Source organism: Leptosomus discolor, chromosome Z (assembly GCF_034619465.1).
Source record: "Leptosomus discolor isolate bLepDis1 chromosome Z, bLepDis1.hap2, whole genome shotgun sequence".
Classification (NCBI taxonomy): domain Eukaryota; kingdom Metazoa; phylum Chordata; class Aves; order Leptosomiformes; family Leptosomidae; genus Leptosomus; species Leptosomus discolor.
The window spans coordinates 34,255,081-34,274,933 of record NC_141419.1 but is presented as its reverse complement, the minus strand read 5'-3'; the positions used below and the strand labels follow the sequence as shown (position 1 = coordinate 34,274,933).

At 38.4% G+C, this 19,853-nt stretch overlaps 1 protein-coding gene across 1 annotated transcript in view; it reads right to left on the bottom strand.

The window, feature by feature from the left end:
* Nucleotides 1-335: 335 nt before the first annotated feature.
* The window catches only part of TRPM6 (transient receptor potential cation channel subfamily M member 6), a 105,226-nt gene continuing 85,708 nt past the window's right edge, over nucleotides 336-19,853 (bottom strand). The window contains exons 30-39 of the mRNA XM_086479342.1: nucleotides 17,586-17,644; nucleotides 16,063-16,088; nucleotides 14,277-14,327; nucleotides 11,943-12,008; nucleotides 9,330-9,616; nucleotides 8,988-9,070; nucleotides 8,247-8,452; nucleotides 6,252-6,303; nucleotides 1,383-1,489; nucleotides 336-454 (exon numbers count right to left, since the gene is read on the bottom strand). Of these exons, the coding sequence (XP_086335468.1) occupies nucleotides 336-454; nucleotides 1,383-1,489; nucleotides 6,252-6,303; nucleotides 8,247-8,452; nucleotides 8,988-9,070; nucleotides 9,330-9,616; nucleotides 11,943-12,008; nucleotides 14,277-14,327; nucleotides 16,063-16,088; nucleotides 17,586-17,644 (1,056 nt within the window). The remainder of the gene's footprint in view (nucleotides 455-1,382; nucleotides 1,490-6,251; nucleotides 6,304-8,246; nucleotides 8,453-8,987; nucleotides 9,071-9,329; nucleotides 9,617-11,942; nucleotides 12,009-14,276; nucleotides 14,328-16,062; nucleotides 16,089-17,585; nucleotides 17,645-19,853) is intronic.

Genomic DNA, 19,853 nt, shown 5'->3' with positions numbered 1-19,853 from the left:
ACTTGTCACAGTCATTTTCCTAAGAAACTACAGTTTGGAACCATAATCCACTTTTCAAAAAGAAAAAAAAAAGGCACTGATGGGACAGTTCATCCAGCTGAGGGATGACCTGCTCCTGGCAATTCACTGAACTGTACGAGAAAAACCAGCACAAGAGCATAGAAGGGGAGTAAATAAAGACAATTTTTTTTATGACTTGCCTATAGGGTCTGTCAAGGGCAGACAGATGCTGCACTCAGACACCTGCATTTTGTAATTTTGGACTGACCCACGGCAGTGATAAGGAGCAGGTTTTAGATCACGCAAACACATAGGCTCTGCTCACAGCCAGTGTTTCACAGCCGCGTGTCATACTCCAAAGGCTCATCTGCACCGTCAGCTCCTCCAGTGCTCGTCTCCATTTCTATTTCAAAGGCTGGACCGACCCTTTCCAGTGCGTAGTCGCTTCTCAAATCTATGGCAAGAAAATAAATTCAACAATGCAGCCAAGTAAATGTTTGAAAAGCACGTACACCCCAGGCAGTGTCCAACCCAGTGACTAGTAGCATTCTGTTAGCTGTTTCCAGGAAAAAGAAAATCTTCAGCACGGCAAATGAGAGCCAGGGGGATGAGAGCCCGGGGGGGACCCAAAATGGTGTGAGCTGATATGAATAAACCTTCCCTGACTGTATTCATTCAGCTGATTTTCCCCTCTATTATCTCTAGCTGCCCCAGACACAAATAATCAAAACCAGTAACACTGCAGTTTCTGTTTCAGAATCAAACAGCAATTATTACTCCGTACTAGCACTGAAAGGAAGAGGCTTTCCCGTAGAAACAAAAAAGGTGGGTGGAAATTCATCCAGAATACCAATCTATTTTGGCTTTGAGTCTTTTAAATCTGCCCTACATCAAACAGAAGTACATTCTATCAAATCTAACATGAACAACAGGCAATCCAACTAAGCAGAATTAACGGCTGCAGTGCATAGGGCCTCTCCCAGGGCCAGGAAAACTCCAGTGAGTTTTTCCCAAGCTTATGCATTGCCAATTTTTAGGTTGTAACTCTTTCTCATTCTAAAAGTTATTGCTGATGTTATCTCTAGAGATGACCCTGGAAAAATGAGATACCATTTTGCAAAGCAAAGGAAACAATTCAATGAGTAGAAGTTTTTGTGCTACATGCTAACATCAGGTTGACAGGGTCCAACCCTTACACGGCTGCCAGGCAAAAGAGCAAGATAAAAGAGCAATATTCTCATATCCACCTTTGCACAGAGGGAGTGTGCCTGCTATAATCTTTCAGCTCCATAGAATTTCAGTTCTTGTCTTTATAGCATGCCTAACCATTTACTTCCTTGCACTTAAAAGGTTACAGATAGATTAGTCTTTACTTTGCATACCAGGAAGTTTCAGCCTCCTGCAGCAAGAGTTACAACGATGCTTTGTGATGAAGTTTCTTATTGCACCTTCTCCTAGGTTTGCTGGTCCAAATACCATCTTTCCAGATCTAAAAGAAATATTATTAAAAAATCAATCTCAAAATAAAGCAACTGTATGGGAGGGAGATGATGCTGTTTTCTTTTTTTCAAATCAGAGATAAGTTAGCCCTTTGTATAAAGACAATCAAAGCTTAGCATACCTCACAAGTTTCTGAGATCTGGAACAAGAAAACTGACAATTCTGGTGTTAACCTGCATTTACCCCACATTACTTTTCCTTCCTGCTGCATCACAGAGATGCGCTAAAGGGAGACAGGACAGACCCAGCAATTCCTGCTAAAACGATGGAAATTTGGGCACAGTGACATTCAGACAACATATGCCAGAATCTGAGTGACTGTTGCAGCCACCATTCATTCTCCTCAAGCAAATGGTTTGTTTCCAGTTTTGATGGTAAGCACCTAGGAACAAACCAGAGCTAGCAAGTACTTACTTCTACTTTATTTAAGAACAGAAAGCCAAAAGCAAGCAGAGCCCTAGTCACATCAATATGCAGCACAGAAAAAAAAACCACAGTACGCTGCTGACAAGTAAGGCTTTAAAATGTATTGGCTTCTTCCTATGCTCATTTCCATGTGTCTGCACTCTGGCCAATTCAGCAACATTACTGGGGGATCCATTTGTGGAAGTGTATTGCACGTTCTGAATGAAGCTGACACAATTACCAACAGAAGCAAGCTATAGCCATGCATGTATTAGAAGTACCACATAATTATAACAGATTCTTAATGTACTCTCAAAGATCAGTGTTCATTAATTTTAATATTGCTCCACAATTATTCTCAAGAATTTAATTGACATTCTAGACACCACGGAACACAGCACACGAGAAACACTTCCAAAGAAACTTTATGAATGCTAGTATTTTATTTTAATGATATGCAGAGTGGAAACAACACATTTTAAAATCTGAAATCAATTACAGCTCTGAGAAGCTACAGAAAAAGATTTTAACTCTCTCAAATCTATCCGTAATCCACACTCCAAAGAAAGCAGTTTTCAAATACGACATTCTCCCCTTTCACACAGGAGAAAAGCAATGATTAGCCAAAACTCCTACAGAAAGCTTAGTAACTCTAATTTCTAGCAGACACGAAACACTGTCTGTCTCCTGGAACATCTGAAGGACCCATCTAATCAGTCTTTACTGCAAATTAGTACATCAAACAAGGCAAGAAGCTAAATATTATTTAATTGCCATATATACACTTTATATGACATGATGCTATGTAGCCATTTCTATCCTTTGGTATAATCCAGTAAAATGCCAGTACGAATAAAACATACTTGAGTATTTGCTTGTACGTCCAAGACCTGTAAAGCCACGAATGACCTGGTGCAGAAGAACAGCTGAACTCTTTGGGTCCATTCCAACCCTACAAATGTTTTATAAACAGGTCACTCTCCTGGTTATTCAAGGTCTGATTTTGTCACCAAGGATGAAAAATACCAAGCCCAGCTTTCCGTTTCCCAAGCAGGTGCATTAATGTGAGATAATGGGCTTAAAAAATCCAAACATGCTCCTCCTTTTGTGCAGAACCTCACCTAATAAATGCTCCATAAATGCCTATCAGATTGTACCAGTCCGGTCCCAGCTGGAATGCAGGTAACAGACTGTGCTGATGCAAACAGTGCTCCTTAATAGTCCAGAGCAACAAATGCTCAAGGCAGACAATAAGACATTTACAGGGCTTTACTGATGGAACATAAAGGACTGGGGGGGGGGCTTTATGACAAGTAGAACCTTTCCAGGGAGGTGCCCAAGTAATTTATTCTGTATGTTTTTGTACATTTAGCTTCCAGTCCACCTATTTCAGATTTGTGCAGGTCTCTACAGCAGAGGTTCAGTTCATGCAGATGTTTTGTCTACTGGCAGCAATTCAACTGTAAATTGTTTGGCTGGAAGTGCACAGCTTTGTAAAATTCAATAGATTTGTTCTTCAAAACACATGCTTATGAGTAGCTTCAGAGAACACGGTCTCCACTCATTACTAAAACCTGCAGTCCATCGCTACGTGCTTGAGAGCTCTCAAAAGGGAGAGTAAGAGACGTAGTACCTCTGACTCCTCCTTTTCACATGTTTGTAAGGACATTTTTGACTGCAAGCACCCTTTTCTCACCTCTCTCAGCAGGCCTAATCCATTAGCTCTTTCCAATTTGAAGCTCAGCCTGCTACTTTTCTCATCTCTGAATCTGCTCTACAGACACTCTGTACGTATAGTCTATGAAAGCTTTACCTGTGTGGACTTTGTTGTGGATATGGCAAGCAGTACACACTAAAAAGAGCATCCAGAGTATTGCTTATGAAGCAATTCTTCCCAATGTTTGGGCAGGACTAGTTCGCAGTCACTGCACTGCGTCATAACTTTGCTGCCGTGCCTCAATTACTTCTGCATTTAAAGAAAATCTTCTCATGAACATTATACCCTCATCATTTTATCACTTCATATATCCTATGCAGTACACACAGCCAGATCTTCAATTGATGTTAAATATCTATGAACTTGCACCGATTTACTTCAGCTCAGGATCTGTCTGAGATGTCACAGTATCAGACATACTTTCCAAACAGATCTGTTATTTTTGTCTTAGTACTGAACATAAACCCAGGACACAATGTAGTACCACAGAGGTAGAGGTCACATTTTGCCATTACAAAGTCCATTTCAAGACAGCAGGCAGAATGCATGAAAGAAAATACTCACTACAAGATAATGACATGAGCCACTAAATCAATGGAATTAAAGAAGCAAAACATAAATAATTTAACTATAAGTAGTGTTAAAATTTGAATCAGCCTCATCAGTCAGATGCCATCTATTTTCTCCCAGGCTTCTAAGAGAACATGAGCTCAAAGCAACTTTCGAGGCAGCGCACAGGTTTTGATTAAGTATCTTGCCTACAAATGAAAACTTAAAACAAATCTTGCTACTGCCAGAAATGTTTCTCTTGCAAGCAACTGAAGGTTAGAGCAAAGACAGTGCTTTTACATTGTTATTGTTATTACTATTTTAGAAATTTTCTTCTTACAATTGGGTATCTGCTAGCGGCTTACAGAATCAATCCAGCATTTCACTGCCTTATTCCTTTAGATCCCCAAATCAAAACAATATAGTATCACAACTTGCTGTTCTGAAGATTTCCCTGAACATAAGAAAATCAAGCTGGTTTTGATTAATTAATCAACACTTGCTCTTTAACTAGGACTTGACTGTTTTGTAGATGATAAAAAACAAAACAACAAAAGTTCTGAAAATAAGATCCGTGTGATCAAATTTTATTAAGCATGACAAAATTACTTAATAATAAAAATAATCCAGAAGGACACTAACAAATGTATGGTTCAAGATAATGTAGATATATAGGATTCCTATTTTAAAGAGGATAAGCTGAGTTGCCATGTGAAGTACTATAGTCAATGGCTGGCCACAGTCTTCAGTGATGAACATTACAGTCTATGCTACCATTGATACAAAAAATCCACTTGAACAGTAGCAAAGCAGACTTTTATACATCTGTAGCAATACCTTAAAAATGTTTGCTAAAATCTAGTGAACAACTATATGATTGATTTCTCCACCTCTCTATCCTAAGCTATCATTGTGCTCCTGTCACAGCCCTATGACCTACTTAGGGCAAAGACTTTGTCACTGTGAGATGCACAGAATATTTTTGATGTTGCTTCCCAAAATAAATATTATATGGCCAATACACCTACATTCATAATTAAACTTTCATACAACATTAATACAGTCATTTATTACTAATCTTATTAATGAAATATTAATAACAGTCCCAGAACTAAGAGCCTGCTTCCAAAATTAACTTGTTCAGCAAGTCATCTGATATTTCTGTATCAGTTAATTGTCCTTCGTTTTGAATGAGACTATTCATACTTATATTTTCCTTCCTTCCAAACATGAGACATCCCTTCAATCAGATGACATGAGCTGAGCAAGAGGGAGCAAAGTTCAGCACAAGACAGGGACGGGCAGGGCACAGCTGGAGAGATGTGTGGGTTTAGGAAGACTCCCCAGAGAAGAGGACCCTGCAGGACAACACCATCAACCCCACTGCTTCTCCTCTCACTACAGCAAATACCAGCAAGGAGCAAGGTCACAGGATGGGAGAAAAGCCATGGTTCTGAAATCTGACGCATGAAGGCAGACTGCTACTTCTGTGTAGTCTCTCTCATTTTTGTAACTTTCCACACACAATTTACTATCTCCATATCACAGCTCTGAGATTGTAACGTGCAGCATGCTTAAATGCACCATTAGGGCTTATCAGAAAGATCAGAGACTTGGAGCCCTCTCTGCACCCTCCTAAGCCATCGTGGCCCCATATACTCCATGAAACAGCGCCCCACCAGGCAGGGGAAACCGGTCTGCCGCATTTAAGTTACTGACGACCTTCTTTGGTACAAATTTGTGAAGATACTTACAGGGTCTCTCCGTCTCTCAATCCCGCTCTCCCTTGCATAGCCCTGGAAAACTCTTGTGCTCCCAACACAGCAACACAGACTCTCCCCACCTTTTGTATGTCACTCACCACATATTGGGAGCTGGGACACTTACAGCCCTGAAAGTCCAGTCCTCCAAAGCACAGTGAAGGATGTAGTCTCTCCATTGCCATCATACCTCCATTTAAGCCAAACACCATGATAAAAATAATTAAATATTTCACACAGAACATAAAAAACACCCTAAATATACAGGCTGCTGGAAGAACGTCTGAAGTGAATGATAATTTCATCAGAAAGAAACTTACTTTTTGTCTTCAGGTTTTATCACAGATGGATCTGTAAGGTTTTCCCCAACACCTACAATAAAATCAACAGTGTGTGTTACAAAGGAAGGTAGTCACAATTTCATAATCTGGCACTTATAAATATAATTATCCATTTTCTTTATAGATCATAAAGTGTCATAGTTAAAATGGTCATGAGTTGAAAAGAAAATGCTATGAGTATAAAAATGTGTTAAGTATTGGCAAACGTGTAGAGTTCTTATTACAGTCCTGACTTCAGCTGCTTTGAGGTTTATTTATACATAGACAAAAGGGTTATGCAAATGCACTAAATATTATGCTGAAGCTCAACTAACTAAGCAAAACGTGCCCAACCATAGGACTGCTATTTAAGTTGGAGTAAAGGTATTAATTGGATGTGGATCTTACTGATACCGATAGATCTACTCTCAGATACATATTCTCTTCAAGGTAAGAAACACAAGCCACAGCTTCCTGATCTGCAAATGCTCGGGTCTGTTATCCCTTTTTTCTTCTGAGTGGCCATGGAAGAGTATTAAATACACTATTTCATTTTGATACCTGAATGCTGATACCTCTCTGTTGCAATTTGGGGGAAACTGATGACATACCACCATTTTACCAAAAAGCTCTTTTCTTACATCTGAGGAAATTGTTGTGCTTTTACACTAATGAAAAAAGTCTATGATCATACAATATGCAATTATTTTTATTTCAATAGGCCACTGATGGTAAGTTTATATTCTACAACAAAAACCAGTAAAGATTACAGAAATAGTATATTGTGAGTGAAATATCCCCAAACTGCAATACTTGTCAACAAAGGTCATTTCAGTTGATGTAAATAAGACAAAAGGTGGTGTATAAGTATGTGGAGATGGCACTGGTATTATATAGTAAGTTGTGATATAGATTAATCCTATCACAACTCCAAGGGGAGCAGCCCTTGCACTTTTCCTAAACTCCAGATTAGAGAACTACTAGATAAACATGACACCAAAACTAGAGCAGATTTCAGTTTGTTTGAGATGGAAACTGAAGTTCCAGTCCTGATGGGATTTACATAGATGTTTAAATTCTCCATGTTTGAGCCAACACAGTTGGTCTGGAACTGTTGAGAGTTGTATAATAAACCCAAGCAAACTTCAGACAAATTCTAGCAGGCTATGGTGAAGACACACTTACTTTTTCTGTATTTTTTTTCATGTGCAGCTAAAACTAAATGAAGGCAAGGATGGAATTATAGCTTTATTTTGCATAATAAGCATGTCTTTCTGTAATTCACAGCTTCTGGATGCTGTAAAATGTAAATATGTTAAGACTCTGTCTACCCATACATATTTCCCTTGACAGAAATGACAAACAATAGTGTTTATACTGTTTGATGGGTGATGTTCATCTTCTGAACATTGTCAACTGTTTTATCTCTTTAAAATATGCCATGTTCCCACTTACACATGTACAGTAAAGTGATCACATGCTCTTTGAAGGAGTCACCAGACTTCATGAATAGCATTCAGGTTTGCAGCTTATGTAAACTGCTTATAGATGTATTAATATGAAAAATAAAAAAAAATACAGATAGCAGTTAGCACTCTTCTGACAGAGATACACATTAAGTGAGCATATATGTGTACGGGTATGCTTGAATCTCTACATTATTTATAAATCTTAATAAAAACAAAAATACCTTAACTATGGAGAGGTTTTTTGGAGCTGGCTGAAATGTTCCTGCACACTTTATCTGTCTGTTCTTCTGTCCATTCAGCCTAGATGTATTTGAAGCCAAATTATTTTCCCATTATGCCTAATTAAGCTAGGGGGTTTCTATGGATACTCATTTACCAGTGCCACACAACAGATATCCAGGGGTTTTGTGAGTTTTGCCAGTAAGTAAATGAGAGCAGAATTTGACCCATTCCTCAGTATTCAATTCTCTTTTGAGAGAATTGCTTTTCATTGGGTTTCAAATACTGATACCATGCTAGCAGTAACCTTGCAAATCCAAAACAAGGAGCTCCCCACGGGTGTACACGTAGGTCCAGTGAGAAAAGGCCAGCATCAGTTCTTCCAGTAAGCTGCTGGGAGTAATCTCATCTCCATTGTTGTTGTTGTATTTCCGAAACTCTCCAGTCATGTACTTCTCAATGGTCAGCCACTGGTTTGCTGAATGGCAGTAGATGAGAAGAACTTCCAGGAACCTGCAGACATAAATGCTGTCTATCAGGAGCTGGCAGGGTAATGAACATTCTCACAGACAGCATACAGCATGATGCAAAACAAATATATCAAAAAGGAGGACGTGTCTTCCCTACCTGGAGCATTCTGACCAGCAGGAGGTACCAAATGGTAGACAACACAAAGGCTTTCTTGGTTTAAAAACTCTCAAAACAAAGCACTTGATCAGAAAGTATAGTTTATGGACAAACAACATAATCTGATTTACTCCAGCTCACTGTAAACGAGCAATATCAAATCATCTTATGTTAACTGTATGAAAGGCAATTCTTGCTTAAGTCAAAAGAACAGCGTTATGAAGAAGCTTATTTAGCCACATGTAGCTATAAAGACAAAGTTCAAAACTGCCTACCTTTCCTTCTTAAAAAGCTGATTAACTACCATTAGACTGTCTAAGCAGCAACTATTTCAACCCACTATGGAAAAGGAGGACTGGACCTGGGACACAGCTGAAAAGAGAAACTTTCAGCACCTAGTACTTAAAGACAGTGATTTTACCTTGGAGTATAGGGAATAGTATGAGGCTTCACTTGATTGAAGGTATAGATTAACTTCTGGGCAGCCCTTTGTTGTTGGATCTCCTGAAGAAAATAATGTTATAAACATCACTTTCATTTTCATCAAGGAAGGTGCCATGAATTTGTCAAAACAAGCAAGCAAATAAACACCTGATTGTACACTGTTTACAAATGGGAGATATTTCTTCCTCAAAACCTTCTCCCTTTCTAAAAGATATCATCAAACCACATGTCAACCATGCTCAAGACATTCACATAAACAGTATAACATTTAAGGCGCATCAGGCTAGACCAGTCAGTATGCCTTCAGGTCTGAACTCACCCTCAGGCAGAGATGTAACACTGTGCCATCGTGAAAGATCTTTTGCCAAGTCTGAACCACCTCTGGCAGAAAAGACTTCACAATAAATACTTGACCCAACTGTAATACATCATTCTCAGACCAAGTACAAATGACCTTCATGGCCCTCCGCAGACCCCCATCCATCTCCTCCCGTGATAAGACTTGGATCATTGCAGCCATGCCACGCTGGGACCAGGAAGACATGCTTTTATCAAGGTTCATAGGTGAACTTTCTTCAAGCCGATAGACCGTCACTTCCTCTCCAGCTTAAATAAAAGTAAATTTTGTTAGCAGAGGTCACACACTGCAGAAACAGGAGAGAACTGCATTTTGATTTGGTGCCTAAAAATAACGTACCACTTCACACATCTTTGTAACAAGCCACACTTTAAAAGAGAGCTTTTTTATCATTACTGTTCATCTGTGTGAAAACTTACCCAGCCTAAACTTAAGACTACTTACTACATATATTCTGCTTAAGATCTACTCTGATAACATAAGCTTGTATTAAGCTCTAAACAGAGATAAATTTAAGACCTCCCTCCTGGACACTTCCTCACAAACTAAGCTCAATGATATTCTGGTCTATATAAACCAATCTCATTTGCCACAGTTTTTTTAAGTACTTAAAAGACGGCTGAGCTTTAAAAGTATGTATTTTTAAAGGGTTACCATTTTCTCTCCAGTGTATGAACTTTACATATCCTGAGTGTGGCGCCCGCTGTTTATACACTTATGTGGAAGGGAAAATTTTAGTAAGACTTGCTTTAAGTTAATGAAGATCCATGGAACACTCACAGTATTTTCCCTGTAACTGTGCTTAACCCAAAAAAAAAAAAAAAAAAAAACCAACAAATAAAAAAAGGAAACAAACACACACAGCTTGTAATCGTTATTAACTACAAAATTAAAGGGCTGGGAAGGGTCACCTTTTGACCCAAACAGATAGATGAGTTGTTTCAAAAGTTGTGACTTAGACACAATGAGCCAGGGAAATTAGATTGAAAAGGGCATGGCTTTCCTTGGAGAAAGGAATCCTATGAAGGTAAAGCAAATTAACAGGAGGTTTACAGTTTTGGTGTTTTAAACTAAGATTTGTCTTTCTCCTAGAAATTCCTGTGTTATTTGTACTGCGCAAAATTTCAGATGTTCTGCTCCTGCTAATAACATTTTTCTGATAGCAGAACAAACCTGGTGAGCTTTAACTTCGTCACACACTGCTTCCCTATATAGTTTTAACAGCATTCCTCTCTGGCTGCACAAGCAAGTCACCCTTCTGTTTGCCATCATTTGTAAACTAACAGAAAAGTGGACTGATTTTTCAGAAACCTGGCTTTCCTTCTTGCAACTTATATTATTTGCGAAGTTAATTTGTAAGAAACAGGTTTTCACTGGTAAATGTGATGAGGTAACTACATCTGCAAAATCACAAAGAACGGCACAAAGAAGGATAAACTGGATACAGACTAATAGATTTCCTCCCCACTCCCTAGCCTACATTCACCAGTTAGCACAAATGTAGATGCTGTCAAATGCCACAATTTGCACACATTTTAATTCAAAATCAAGCAACAGAAAAGCCAGTGTCTTTCATAAGACAGACACTTGAATAAGATACTATAAGTAGACACATTTTTTTAATCTTACATTAATTCCTCATTTTATTATCTTTTGACAATTTAATACCTAGAAAGGTGTCTCCTGGGAGCTTCAAAGATTAGAATGTTCAATATGCTTATAGCTATATTAATTATCTGCAGCAATCTGGTCCCAAGAAATCCTACGAAGCTCCACGTATCAGCAATTAGTTGCTGTGAGACAAAATATTCTACCCATTGAAAAGAAGGCATCTAGATCTCAAGTGTCTAGAGGCAGAGCTTCTGCTGCTGTAAGCCAATACTGCACGCTAATTTCAGAACTCTTCCAAATTATTTATGTATTATTCTCTGCCACTCTTCAGCTACAGCACGGTTCTTTTCGCCTTGGTACACTACATCTTCCATACCAGGTACAGGAGTAGTGCCCTTTCAACCAATACCTGGTTTTCTTCTTGATGGGATATCCTATACCTATATCTACATGCATATGTGTGTGAGAGAGAGAAAAAGAAACAGAGAGAATGCAGATATTAAGGCTAAGTGGAATCTTTTTGCTGTCTTCAGCTGTCCTAATGATAGGTATAGAGGAACTGGAGTTAGACTCACCTCTGAGGTTGACAGTAATCACATGTATGGTGATAGATACAAGCTACAGCAAGGGAAACTCCAACAAATACTGGGAAAAACACTAGGTTCACAATTAAGTCAGTCAAACACTGAAAGAGGTTGCCCAGAGAAGCTGAGAAACCTCCATTTATAGCCATACTCAAAATGCAATTGGACAGGCCCTCAGCAACCTGAACTGAATTGGCCGCAGATGACCTCCAAAAGTCCCTAAATTACTGCACGACTACAATTCTTTCCCCGTTTATCTCTTTTAGAAAAGAAGAATTGCTGAAATTAATCCAAGGAAATTTCTCAGACACAGTCTTTAAAAAGATAATGCACCAACTCTCTATAAAGCAAAAAGCATGACCAGGAATTTGATACTCACCAAAGAGCTGGACTGGTGTAAATGGTATGGTCTGAGCAAGTCTCATTAAGTTGTTTCTTTCAACAGCTGCAAACAACATAGATTTCACTACTATACCGAATAAACAACAAGCTGGCTGAGTTTCAAAAACATCTGGCAGCATTTTACTGTAGTGTGCAAAGCCAAGGAGGCTGCAGTATGACTCCATGTCAGATCTCATCACTATTCTACCCAGCCAGCAACTCCCCTTTGAAGGCCTATGGTATCTCACAAGCATCGGCTGCCACTCTTTTCCCCGTTGATTGATTCCCTCCTTCCAAGGAAACTGGCTCTCTGAGACAAGCCCCTTGCACCCTTGCTAGAAAGACTGCTTCTGCTAACTCTTCATCCTCCTCCTTCCACCAAGTGCTGCCGCTGCTTCCTCCTCCTGCCAGCTCCAGTGCAGTAACATTCACACTGTGCCAATGAGAGGCATTGGCCCCAGTTGCCCTCACCGCCTGTCTCGTCAGACTCAGAAGCACCTGGGGTTTTAGTTAAGCACAACAGGAAAATCCAAGTTTGACCCGCACAGAGCACTGTTTCTTCATCTGGGCTCCTCGCCAAACATCAGTAGCATTATTATATTTCCCTAATTGGTGGCTTACTTCTCAGGCAAACACCTTCAAAACTTGAGAGTGCCAACTAAATATTTATGGATTTGTCCTCACAATGAGTCAGTTATCAGGAAGGGAGAGAGACGTATGAAGTAAGCCACAAAGAGGGTAAGACTAGAACAATGAGACAACTCAGATGCTACAGTGCTGACTGCCTCATTTCCCTATTCAATGGCTGAAGACACAACTAGTATCCAAAGCAGAGAGTGAACGACAACAGAGCTGTGTTTCTCTGCAGGGCAACCAAAAAGCCCTGATGGCAGACTCTTCCAGAGCTTGGACACAGTCCGTCCTTCTTTTCTAAGATTACTTCTCTGAGCAGAATTTAGTTACAAATTATTTAGCCCAGAAGGACAGAGCAAAGGGGAGCCATGACACATCAACCCATGAATTAGAGTACCCATTTGAGAAGATCTGCATTTCAGACTCCACTTCAAGGCTTGTTTACATCTTCAGAATTCAACAGACACTGGTTAACATGCCTGAATACTTATGGAGCACGGACTGAAAAACAAGGTCCCCCCTTGATGCCTCACTAGGAACATGCCATAGTCAGGAAACTAGTGCATAGCAGGGATAAGGACATGAACAGGGGAGCTGACAGACCTGTACTGTCTGTCAGACCCTACCAGCACTTACTCTAGAGCCTCAAGAAGCAATGTGAAGTGGACTTGCACCACTTGTGCTGAACTTGTGTCAAAACTCAAGTTCTTTTATGTGTACAGACAGGCAGAACCATTTTTGCCTGCACAATGTGATAGCAAAATAATGCATAAGCAGTATATGGTGCAGGATTTTAGTATCAAACTTTCAGGCTTATTTGGCTAAATTCTATCCTGATCTTCCTGGGGAAAGAAAACCTATACTGGAAACCTCTTGAGATGTTTGTCAACTCATAATGGAAACCATTCATCTAAAAAGTCCCACCTAATCTCAAATAGCATGCCTGGAGAGATCCAAATTGAACACTGCAACAATGCCACGATGTCAGAGAAATTACTCCTCTACACTGACTACAAACCAGGAGGCGTTATTCCCAGTGCAAATCGCATAGTTTTCTGAACTTCAGGAGCCTGGTAATGCTTCTGGTTTACTATAGGCTTCCCTTTAAAGGAGGCCAAGTCCTGTGGGCAATAGAGACATCTACTGGCAAGCTCTGCTCAGTTCTCCTCCGGGAAAAACTGAAATCCAAGCTTTGTGGGAAAACCTCTGCATATTCAGCTCAGGAAAAGACAGGACTGCAGGCAATTAGCATTCAAATGATTTATTCCCTGCCAGGTTTCCAGGAGTTCATAGGTATATAAACACAGATTAAGTAGTACAGGACCAATTAACTGAAGAAACCAGTTCCAGAAAGTACAAAGGTGGATGGGGGAAGTGTGAGGGGAAGTGACAGCTATAAACAAATTACTGTCTCTTCTGCCCCGCCAGGAATCGGAGCTCTATTCATTGTTTCCACTGATATTTTAAAAGTGATTATCTACATTCTGCCCTGGATTTGCCAGAAATACCCAGAATGGAGCAATTAGCAGCAAGAAAATAATTCATCATTTCCTCACTGGAGTGTTAGGCATGCCCTTCTTAGCAGTGGGCAATTGTGCAACTCTTCAAAATTAAAATCACAGAGGATGATAAGGGAAGAACTAATGTTCTTTTTAATTTGTTAAATTACTTAGCTATCATTCTGGTGCCTCCTGCTTACCTGAGTAGTGATGATGCAGATCTTGAGAAGTTTTCAAGCAGGCAAGTATATCTGAAATATTGTTTAAAGGATCATTATGCTAATTATTATAGCAGAGATAAATGTAAGATTTTTTAATTCCTTCCATTCCAGAGTTTGTCATGAAACAAATTAACCAGAATTACTGTCTCAGCATTCTAAAGAGGAGAATTACTAACAGGCTTTAACTACGTTACGATGTACACTATATTGGCAGATTTCAGTCATCAATGTAATATAGCCAGATGACTTGTGTATTCAGGGAAATGCTGGGAAACTTGTGATATCAACCTCAAGGACAAGTAGCTTCTCTAAGCCAATCACATCTCTGGGATATTAAAAGCACTTTGCTGCCCATCATGCTTCACAGTCTCCCCAAGGCACGATTTTTCCAACTCCATCCTCAGTCATTAAACATTCCATTAACTATACTATTAGACCAAAGTTATAATAACGCTGTCCCATTAACTCACAGCATCTAAAATGCTGTTAAAATATAAACAGGCAAACATATTTAACGGGCACAGCCAGATCAAATTTGATCCAAAAATGTTGGTTTTATAAAAAGTCTTTTTAATAAAACCAAGATTAATGAGCATGTTTCCATTAATTAGATGAAATCACTTTGTTCTATTGGAAAACAATTCTTCAAAATGCCAGATTTCACAAAACACATGTACTGTACTACTTTTAATTCTGAAAAATGAGACAATAAAAATTGAATCTTAATCAAAATATTTTAACATTACACTTTTCTTCTTGGTGTATTTGCTCATATTTTCTTCTCTTGCAAAAGAGATCTTAAATAAAAAACATAAACAGATATTGAGGGAAAGCCCAGCATTTCCACTGAGTGCCCATGGTGATTCAAGGTCTCTTTTGTCCTCTTTCTTGCTGGACCCAACTAGTTTTGTCGCATTTCATATGTTGTAAAACAACAAACATGAAAAGGGGAATGGGGGCTAGGTCATTTCTTTTGAGGATGGGAAAACTGGATTTTAATCAAAGCAATGATGTGCTCTATAGTGTAGCCCCACAACTCACTACGTTTGCAGCAGTGTGCTTCAGCACTGCAGTGTTTTGTGCACAGCCAGACCCAGAAAGAACAGCGCTTGAAGGAGAGCAATTCTTTTCTGCTCAGCTGCTCAGCCCCTTACAGCAAAGTGGAATGTCAGGAAAACTGTAAGATAGACTAAAAGGCAACAAATACAAGTGAAGTTAACTAGCACTCTACTTTTGTGGAACAAAGTCACTCCTCGCTATGACCTTTAATTGCTTCATTTGCCATTTCATAATAAATTCAGTCCTTCATTGATTTCATAACTTCAGGGAAACCACACAGAGGAATTACACCAAACTGCAACTTGAAAAACCAAGCATACATTAAAAATTTTATATCACAATCTGTCCCCAGATATACACCCTACTTTAACTCAGGAGGTCTCTTAGACTGCCAGGGATGAAAGCAGCACTATCATCTTAAAGAGTTTCTTCTTGCTGAAAAGGACAACATTACTGGGCAGACCAGAGTAAAAATAGAATTTTTTTCTTTTAAGATTTTGCAGTTATCGTGAGGAAAACATGTCCTCATAAAAATTTTTTTCACTTTAAGGTACAAATTAGTAACATATGAAACAATAGCTGAACATTTTCTTATAACCCTCCAACTATAGTAAATTAACTTCCTTTCAGATTTTGTACTTCAGAATCGTCAGAGTGAGATTTGCAGAGAGGAATTTAAATGAGTGACAAGCAACCAAAAACTTACTATCACTTTCCTCTGAAGTTCTCGACCTGTTTAAAAGCAAACATTTGATACTTTACTCCAAAATTTCTGTCATTAAGCTAACACTGCTACATATCATGAGATGTGATCTATGTAAAGGCAAAACTCACAAAGGTTTGATTAGCAATCACAAAACAAAATAATCCTCAGTGCAACTTTGTTCATTTCAACAACCAACAAATAATCTTCGGTTACTGAAAGACAGCCACATTTTTCTTCATGTGTCTTTCTCTGCTTTATGTTGAGCTGCTCTTATGATTCTACACCACTGTTCATATCGTTTATACTGCACTAACAGTATCAGTTAAAGACCACTTCAATCACATGCACACTTGTTCATTTTTCAATCAGTGCCAAGATGTATTCAGAGCTACATATGCCATCACCATTGCCTGCACAAAACCAGACTTTTTAAACTGGTGGTCCTTTGGATTAGCAAAGCTGCAGGAAGACTACACCATCAGCATTAACATTAAAGCAGTCTTTGTTAAAGAAGACAGCAGATATGATTCACCTCACAGACCAGAGAGATTCCACTGAAGACAACAGAATAAGTGACAGAATCAGGCCACTCAACAGCCTGTAAGTCCTGCTGGTAAGTATGCAGTTTGCCTTCTGCCTATAAATGACTTGGGGAAAAAATCCCAAACATACAAAAAAAAAAAAAAAAAAAACAAAACACCACACAAAAACAAAAAACAACCAACCACAGGATCGGTAAAAAACACAGTATGTTTTTTCCTTTTCCCATGGTGAAATCACATGGGATATGACAGATTTCTAGTGTCTTTTATTTATTACATCCACAGCTTTACTAAGTAAGACAGATACAAAAGAAATTGATGAAAATAAGAAAGAAAAGGAAAAGGAACACAGAGACAGCACTGAACACGGAAAAAAATACCCCCAATATTAAGATAATGATCACTTAAGCTGGGAAAAACAAATCAAAAAACCCACAATAAAACCAAAATCGGTATACTTTCACCAAATATAATCAGAGTTTAATAACTATTTAAAATTACTGAAAACTTAATAACTATTAAGAAAACCAAGGTAAATATTTTGTAAATGTGCAGACTCAGTACGAAAGAGATTAATCAGAGAATGAGAAACTTTCAGGAGGTGCTAGCATTTTAATTATTAAAAAAGGAAACATGCAATTTGCAGAGCAAAATCAAATGCAACTTTTCACGCTCACTAGATTGGAACAATGGCTAGTTAAAAATTCTGTGTGATTGAACTAGAAAATTGGATTAGTGTTAGAATAAAAAGGGGTGTCTATTCCACCTAAAATTATACACTGTTTAAATGGATCTCCTTTATCTCCATTAATAAGGCTTCATTTAAAGAAACTTAAACAGATCAAATTGCCTTAACTCCTCATTTCACATAAATTTCTCCTCCTAAGTATACAGCAGAACTGAAGCGGAAATGGGCAGAAAGTACAGAAGTCTCTTTCCAAAAGCGCATGATAAATATCTTAAAATACAAATAATACATACGAGGAGTTCCTATTCAGACTACTCTTCTTGGTGGTTCCAAATATGCTATTACTCAAACCCTGTGAAAAAAGAGAGACACTTTTACTGGTAAAATCTGCCCATCACTATCACTACACAACTCAAAAAGGGACAATCAGGAAAACACTTATTGATATGCTTATTGTGAGTATGATTAATGACACTGACAGGCAGATGAATCACAGCATTGCCATACCTACACTAAAATGGACCAAATTCACTCACATTACAGTTTTCCACGCTGTCTCCACACATTTGGATAAAATATTCAGGTACCCACTATTTCTCAATACACTCACAAAAGCACATTAAAAGTCTTCTAATATGGATAGTATCAGAGAATTCTATACTGGAAAGCTCCAATTTTGGAATAGGCTTTACAGTTGTTGAAAATAAAATGCACCCTAAACCTCTGTAACAGAAAAAGGTAACACACAGATCACCTTCCCAGTGATACTTAGATCACACATTTTCCGGGTCTTATAGTTAAAGAAGCACTCAAACAGTCTTTCAAACTTCCAGTCGTATTAGGGAAAATTGGGCCAGCCAGGTCCTCCAAATGTGCTAGTCAGAAATGGGATTAGTATTTTGAATAGGCAGATTTCAACCCTCAAAAGAAACAGAGCCCCTCAAAAAAGTTCAAAGACAACAAAGGTTGAAGATAAATTAACTAATATTCAGCTTTAAACACTACCTGAAACTTAATTCACCATTTATTTCACTCAGATTTTCACCTTGCAGCTTGCTTTGCAGGTGAAAAATCTTTAACAAATGCAAAACCTTCCTACACATACACTTGCTTTTCTCCCTGCTACCCATCAGCAGGGATTTCTGAACCACTGGTGTTCAATAGATAAGTCTGAGAAGCACCACTTTAAGAAAAATACATTTCTTTAAAATATATCATACCCCAAGCTGAATGCAGCAACATTGTCACATTTTAGCAATATATATAAATTCTTGTAACCCAGACAGCTCTTAAGAAGAGGCATAGTGACTAAGCAGGTATTGGAGGCTGTATCTTGAAAGAACAAATAATTTGAACTTGACGTTCTGGAAGTGACTAGTTTCGGCCTAACTCCAACCCTGATATAATCAGTGGAATTTTTCTGAGAACTTTAAAAATCCCACCCTTGAGTCTTACCCAAGACATCTTAATACAGGTTTTGAAGCACCAGATTACTTGAAACCTTCATACACTTTACCTGACTATAACTTTATTTTGCTTGTCTGACCCTTTGTTTCACATTTCAGAGATTTATTAATTTAGACTCCAATTCAGTTTTACAGAATACAAAATCAGTAAATTTATTTCTATTTCTCCCACTCTCTCTCCACGCTTTCATACAAAAACCTGCCATTTTAAGAATTTAGACTCAAGCTCTCTTCCCTGCTATTTGGGATTCAAATTCTAGAGCGCTCAGAACAGCAGATATGAAACTGTCTAGTTTATTTTTATTGATTTAAAAACAAACAAACAAACAAACAAAAAAGGCAACTCATAGCATTTACAGTGAAAAATAAGCTAGGCTTTTAAAATCGCCATTTTATGAATCGAGAGTGCTGTAAGTAAAACAGGCAAGGAAAGGTGCTGTTAAAGAAGGAAGAGGAAAGGATCATTTCAGAGTTCCTTTTTACTAATTTATTCTTTGTTAATTTCCTTTCATACCTCTGAGATACCCCTACGCGTTGCAGTGAAAGATACATTTTCTTCCATTAGCTGCACTGTTTTAAAACAGATAGAAATTTCTATAATTCAGACTCTTGTCCTCAGTCTTGAGGAAATATAGACTGGTCTAGCTCCATCAAAGTCAATGAACCTATGTTGATTTACACAGGCAGAGGACCTTTACACGATGGAGCTGCAAATTAATTCTGATAAATAATAAGACATGGTGTTTATAAGCCAGTGGTTAAGAAAGCTAAGCTTTGCAATTATTATCACTATTTAACTCCCACTTTGCAAGAAATATCTATCTGTGTGTAATAGATTAAGAGTGCATAGCCAGCTTTCTAAAATTTACTTCACTGTGCTAACCATTTTTGCCCACAGGTTCAAGACCAAGCTGTGTGCTCATTCATTGCCTAATGAAACATCAACACACGCGTCATTTCTGACCAACCTCTTCATACTCAGAACCACTCCATAATTCAATAATTTAATATCCTACATCAATAATCTTAATAGAGTGCTAACAGTTGTTAAATTATTCATTTACTCACACACAGCAGACAACAAAGTTCCTCATC